The sequence below is a fragment of the Schistocerca cancellata genome, chromosome 6, assembly GCF_023864275.1.
Source record: "Schistocerca cancellata isolate TAMUIC-IGC-003103 chromosome 6, iqSchCanc2.1, whole genome shotgun sequence".
Lineage (NCBI taxonomy): Eukaryota > Metazoa > Arthropoda > Insecta > Orthoptera > Acrididae > Schistocerca > Schistocerca cancellata.
The window spans coordinates 71,601,783-71,609,251 of NC_064631.1; the positions used below are offsets into that span (position 1 = coordinate 71,601,783).

Genomic DNA, 7,469 nt, shown 5'->3' on the forward strand with positions numbered 1-7,469 from the left:
TGTACTTATCGTAAGCTATAATAAAATTCAGTAAAAGCACTCTGACCACATACAGATATTATGTCAAAAATATGTCTACGGCTTAAGAGAAGCTTTAAGGAATAAATAATTTCTATTTCCTTTTAAGACTTTTGTTATTCACCAGCATCCTTAATGCACAAGGAAAGTAGTCAAATATTTCTATGACGCAGTGGTACTGCTATTATTGTGGTAGGACAATGTTACGTTGGGTGGGGACGGTGGAGACTTTTCTTTTTTTTTTTTTTTTTTTTTTTTTTGTACCGCCATATTTATGAATGTTACTGCTTCTTTCAAGCAGTTACAGGTTCTTCACAACCTACATCTTTTAGAGGGTAAAAGTCTATTAGGGCTTAGTATGCTGCAACGCCATTGCACCTACCTGAGGTTTTAACAATATAATAATTAAAATCCCAAAGAAAGCAGGTGTTGACAGATGTGAAAATTACCGAACTATCAGTTTAATAAGCCACGGCTGCAAAATACTAACACGAATTTTTTACAGACGAATGGAAAAACTGGTAGAAGCCGACCTCGGGGAAGATCAGTTTGGATCGCGTGGAAATGTTGGAACACGGGAGGCAATACTGACCTTACGACTTATCTTAGAAAATAGATTAAGGAAAGACAAACCTACGTTTCAAGCATTTGTAGACTCAGATAAACTTTTGACAATGTTGACTGTAATACTCTCTTTCAAATTCAGAAGATGGCAGGGATAAAATACTGAGAGCGAAAGGCTATTTACAATTTGTTCAGAAACCAGATGGCAGTAATAAGAGTCGTGGGACATGAAAGAGAAGCAGTGGTTGGGAAGGGAGTGAGACAGGGTTGTAGCCTATCCCCGACGTTATTCAATCTGTTTATTGAGCAAGCAGTAAAAGAAACAAAAGAGAAATTCGGGGTAGGTATTAACATCCATGGAGAAGAAATAAAAACTTTGAGGTTCGCCGATGACATTGTAATTCTGTCAGAGACGGCAAAGGACCTGTAAGAGCAGTTAAACGGAGTGGACAGTGTCTTGAAAGGAGGATATAAGATGAAAATCAAAAAAAGCTTGCACAGGATAGAGTAGCATGGAGAGCTGCATAAAACGAGACTCTGGACTGAAGACCACAACAACAACAACATGTTGTTTATTAATGTCGACTATATTACTCTGCAGTGTTGATGACCCATTTTTGTCCAGGGGGTTCCCGTGGATCGTTGCATTATGTTCCTGGAAATATTGTTCTTCGAAATCATCTGCAAATATTCCCAAATAATGACGAGGGAATGACTTCAAATTACAGTAATGGACACACGTGAGAAATAAAATGAAAGTTATAGTTTATTTCACCCTTAGACTTACGTGCCGGGTGTGGTGAATCATACCAACAGTAGAGCTGAAATGACTCACTGAAGTTAATCTCTACCAAGTCCTATCGAAGAATCGCATCGAATAAAGTGAAGCACTGACTAGTTATTCTAGGTTCCGTGAAGTTTTACGTAGAGTAAGGGTTGAAGCAGCGGTTGAGTGGTAAGTCCTTTAAAAAGTAAATGAATCGTGAGTTGCTGGTCACGTACCACACACCAAGATGAAGTATTAAATTAGCAGCTCTCACGACAAATACTTCACTTACGTGGCTAGACTGCCAGCCAAATCGACACATGATCCTCGCACTAAGGCGTCCCGTGCAGTAGTCTTGTCCACACATTCCAGCGTCAGAAGTTATACCTTTTACCGAGTGTACAGGTCTCAAACCGTTACTGCCCTGATTCTCCAGACTCTAAAAGTTAATTTCTTTTGACAATCAAATTCAAATGGCTCCGAGCACTATGGGGCTTAACATCTCAGGTCATCAGTCCTCTAGAACTTAGAACTGCGTAAAACTAACTAACCTAAGAACATCACACACATCCATGCCCGAGGCAGGATTCGAACCTGCGAACGTAGCGGTCGCACGGTTCCAGACTGAAGCGCCTAGAACCACTCGGCCACACCGGCCGGATTTTGACAATCACATGTTATTTAAAACGTATATGTACCCCGACATACGTGTTTATTTCTGGACAGGTTGACACCAATCTGAAATTTCCTGGCAGGTGAAGACTGTGTGCCACACCAGGACGCCAACCTTGGACGTTTACCATTCGTGGGCAAGTGCACTGCCCACTGAGCTACCTAAGTACGAGTCACCACCCGTCCTTTCGATACTTCACAGAGATTCCCCTGCATACCTTGCATGATTAGCACTGCTGGAAGAAAGGATATTGTGGAGACGTTGCTTAACTACAGCCTGGAGATATTTACAGAATGAATTTTCCCTCTGTGGCAGAGTGTGGGATGATATGAACCTTTCTGATACAATTAAAACTGTGTGCTGTAACAGGGCGCGAACTTCCCAGGTTCGTGTCACAGTTTAGCATACTGTTTTAATGTGCCATGAGCTTTCAATTCAGCACACACTTTGCTACAGAGTAAAAAATTATTCTGAAAACTGATTATATATATAAACTAAAATACCCGATGAGTTAGTGTAATTTGTAGCATTTGCATAAGGTATAAAGATTTCAACAACGAAACATATATTAATTTTTTGCTGGCACAAGAAGAAGTAGGGCATCTTCCTTATGGGAGAAATCTCCATGTTTGCAATATGGGCTATGAAGGGACGTAGCACTGCTGGTTCTTCCACATACGAAGATATTACAAATTCATGTTTAGTATTGTCTAATTTTCAGTCTAAAATGCATAGACATCAACATTTTTTCACAGTCACCCTACTCAAACTAGTTAATGCTACTGTGTTTAACGTTCTGTTAATTATATAGGTTAATTATATAGTTTCTCAACAGGGATTGATCAAATATGATAATCAGTGATGCCCTTCTACCAGCTTGAATACATATGTGGATGATTTACTTTTATATTCTTATAAATAGCTTCTACCTAGATCTATCTGTTCAAAAGTCGGTGAGTGTCATATCAGTTTTAGTAATACAGTTAATTAATTTCGAAGAAAGATAAAGAAAAATGATTCTTTATTACCTGTATCTCTGGGAGCTCTGTTCTTATTAGAGAGCTCTGATAACCGATAATTCTGTTACCACTTGAACTATAATCAGCCGGTTATGACTGTTGAGTATCTTTATTTGTTGTAATATTTCGATAACGTGAACAAACAGGCCATCTCCTTGGGTGATGTAAGGCACGAGTGCCCAAGTGTTATTCGGGTACCTGTCGGCCCGCCAACCGTAAAGACACAGGGTCACGTTGCTGTCGTACTGGTCATAGGTTCCGACGTGTCGTCTATTGAGGGCTTCACCTCGTTATGTCACAATGCCTAGTTTTATTAAATAGTTGCCAACATGAGGAAGAGGATTCACACCAGGTATTATCCGCACATAATGTTTCTGTGTAATGAATACTTTGTGATTATGTGCTGAACTAACTCAGAAAATTATTTCATATACTGTTAATTGGAAGTATAGCACACAAGTCAACTTTCGAACTAAAAATCTGCCATTTAGTTGTCGCCAAACTCAGATGTTTTACTAGAGACTTAATATGTGATTTTCAGTTGACCTTCTAATCAATGTGCAGACCTAGAAAGTTAGAACGTACTATTTTATGTATTTCGTTTCCCCATATTCTGCTGTTGTTGATGATGATGATGATGATGTATCCTTCCTTGCGCAGGTCTGAAAGAAATGTTTTCTTTAAAACTGATGTGATAAACCATTTACTAACAACAAGTAAGTTTCTTTGTAAATACAGTACCCTTTATTTATTATTCCTACTGTTGTCGCACCGGGTTTGAGCTTGAATCTGATGCTTGTATCATCAGCAAAGGGCACTATTTCTTCTTTGTCAGTGGAAGATGGAAGACCATTTATGTATAGCAACAAATGTAACTGGCCCAGTATTGAACTATACGGTACACATATTGTGCTTTGTGCAAAATTAGAAGATTCATCACGAAAACTACAGGAATTCTATAATACGAACGTTAGCTTTCTGTCAATTAAATTTGAAGTGATCCATTTACTCATTGTACCTTTCAAGCCACAAACTGTATTACTCAAAAGAACTTCCACGATTTACGCCTTAGAAATATCACAAAGAATCCTTGTAGGTGACAATTTGTCATTCACACATTTTAACACACAGTCAATGAGATGGTGGTGTGTTGAGAGGAGAGACCCTACTTGAATTAAAACTGTGATTCGTACTCTATTGTTGGCAGACATGCTTAATCATTCTTAAATTTTGTACTTCTTCAAAACGTTTGAGAAAGAACTACATTGTAAAATGGGTTGACAGTTGTTAGTGTCACGTGAAGTATCTTTCTTGAAGAGGGATGTAACAGTAACACATTAAATCTGTCTGTTACGATTTTCTGAAAAACTGTTGAAATTCATTTATGGCAGAGACAATAGCTCTATCATAAGAACGAATTTGAGTATTTCCTTGAAATATTACAAACTTTGAGACAATTTTTGATTTTATGAGAGTCATTGTCCTCCTGATTACTGTGGAAAAAGTTCGTGTCAACTCATACGGAGTGCTTGTGATAATGACTATCAGATATAATTTAGCGGTTTTTCTCTTTCGACATAACCTTATCTAGTTCTTTTTTAAGACTTAGAAAGTTGTTATTATTAAATACTCTTGTGCCATATTTCTACTTCTGGATCATTCTGTCATAACTTTTGACTGCTAGATCATCTTTTTTCCCTGACAGACCTTGCTGTTTGTCTTCAAAATAAATTAATTAGTTTTGGCGTGGAGTCCTCGAGAGTAAACTCTTCTTCTGTTCCTATGTTTCCGTCAGCACGTTGCTTGTTGGATACTTATTACAGATATTGAGTTGCCAGTCTGAGACAACATTAAACTCAACAGCATGCGTGACAGTTCACTGGTCCCAACATGTCCTGCTTTTCGTAATATCCATAAACACATAATAATTACAGTCTGCATGCATGGTGCAAAACTGGACTTTCCAAGCAGTGCTAGAGACACGCTTGACAGGCTGAATGATTGGCTCCAGTTCGAAGTCTTCCGTAATGACAACGTCATTTCTTTCCTAGGTCTCCCCCATTGTACAGTGGTTAGCTATTGGTTATCTGCTTCACATACAGAGCCTCTTCCATATGCTAAAAGTGTGTGCCGTGATCTCGATGATGGAGACAATGTCTCCAACACAGAGCCCTTTCATTTACCTCACACTCCTCAGTACAGAGTAGTTAAATATTGAATGCACGTGACGGCCTCGATGGCAGTGGAACCCGTTCTGATGTGGAGTTCTAATAAGTATTACTGTCTTTTTTTCCTGGACCTACTTCAGCACATAGTCATTTTATTGTCGGGTACTTGTTGCAGAAATGGAGCTGCCAAAGCGTGCTAAGAGCGCGCTCGATGGCCTAGACGATGGGGACAGTGGCTCCGAAGCCGAGTCATCCGGGGAGGCGGACCTGGAGGAGAACAGCCCACGGCTCTACAATGGCTACCGGGAATCCCTGCGAGAGACGGCGGGAGGCCCGGGAGGAAGCGACTCTGGGGGCGGGCTCGGTGGCGGTGGTGGCGGAGGTGGCGGCCTGGCACTCACTTGGCTGCTGCCACTGCTGCACCTGCAGCTGTGAGTCTTCTGCCTCCAGACTCCAGGCACCACCACTCACTACTGTCTGCTGCCGCGGCCGCACCTGCAGCAGTGACACCTCCAGACCTCAGGCTCCACTGCTCACTACTGTCTGCTGCCACTGCTGCACCTGCAGCTGTGGGTCATCTGCCTCCAGACTCCAGGCACCACTACTCACTACTGTCTGCTGCCGCGGCCGCACCTGCAGCAGTGACACCTCCAGACCTCAGGCTCCACTGCTCACTACTGTCTGCTGCCACTGCTGCACCTGCAGCTGTGAGTCATCTGCCTCCAGACCCCCAGGCACCACTGCTCACTACTGGCCATTGCTACACCTGCAGCAATGAGGTGTCTACCTCTGGACTCCAGACACTGTCATTCACTATTGGCTGTTGGACCTGCAACTGTGAGCTGTCTGCCTGTGGATCCTAGGCAATGTTATTCAAACTATCCACTGCTGCATGTGTAGCTTTGGGTCATCCCCTCTAGGCCACAGTCACTGCTGCTCATTATTGGACAGCTGTCTGTCGGCAATTCCGCTACAACTCAGGTAGCAGCCATACCGTGACATGTGTTGGGTGAGATGGGTGTATGTTACCTTCTGTGGAACTATTTGTCACACTACCATATTTGAAACATCTCTACTGATCCTGCCAATTTGTGACTCAGATCTTTACTATCAGTCAAGTTGCCAAATTAGTTCTTAATTTTCACTGTCTCCACAACCACAAAACAATACATATGATGATAGCGAGTGTGATCACTATTTAACTTCACTAACTAATGACCTTTCCTGTCAGTCACAATTTATTTAATACATTAATGACTGCCATAGATACGGTGGATCAAATTCTCAATTAGCGTTCCAGCCTTTGGGGGCCAGTTCGACAACTGGTTGTTAGTCGCAGACTTTCATTATTCACGTCTTCTTGATCTTCTCATCATGTGTTTGTAAGTCATATATCTAACAGCTTCCATAATTTGATCAACGTCCTTCATCTGTGGCCTCTCTCTACCTCATAAACTGCCACATACTACTAAAATGGTCGCCTAATGTCTGAACAGAAAACTTGCAATAATAGCTCAACTTTTTATGGCAGTTTTCCACAAATTTCTCTTCACACTTCAACTATAAAACACTTTTTTGTGTTTGTGTGAGTTTGTTTGATTTTCTGAAAGAGCCTACATCACATTTCGAAACAATATTTTTTTCCTCCTCATTTCCTACTGTTTGGGTCTCACATCAACATAAAGACCCACTCCAAACATGTATTGTCAGAGATTGTATACTGATTTGTCAGCTCTTACCTTTACAGGTTAGTATCTTCTTCTATTTAGTAAAACTACATTTTCCATGAGGAATTATACTTCTTCACAACTTCGTTCCTCTCTAACGTTCTTGCTATCAAGATAAATAAACCAGTCAATTTGTTTTCAATTAGCTCATCATCTACATGTGCTTGGAATAGCACTTGTCTTACTGAGTCAGCCAGTCACCTTTGGTACACATTGTGTATTATTAAATTATACTTTTCTAACATAATTTTATCCATTTTACTCATGATCGCTCCAACATATTTCTCCCTTTCAGCTGTTACAGCATATCTCTGCATTTTTATTGTTTACCATCAAGGCTTCAGTTCTTGTATTGTGTTTCTCAATATATCTCATTCGCCAGGGTAGTAACTGAGCATGTTATTAAGGATTCAGTCGTAGCATATCCTCTGTACAACAGTGGAACATTCGTATTTTTCATCAGAAATACTTTTTTTCCTGAACTCCAGCTGCTCGATTGTTGGGATACAATCATATTCTTTAGAGTCCCATTTC

The 7,469-nt window shown here is 40.6% G+C and overlaps 1 protein-coding gene across 1 annotated transcript in view; it reads left to right on the plus strand.

The window, feature by feature from the left end:
• Positions 1-5,722, plus strand: part of LOC126088144 (lachesin-like) — a 566,198-nt gene extending 560,476 nt beyond the window's left edge. The window contains exon 7 of the mRNA XM_049906261.1: positions 5,384-5,722. Coding sequence (XP_049762218.1) covers positions 5,384-5,643 — 260 coding nt within the window. The 3' untranslated portion in view covers positions 5,644-5,722. The remainder of the gene's footprint in view (positions 1-5,383) is intronic.
• The last annotated feature ends 1,747 nt before the right edge of the window (positions 5,723-7,469 follow it).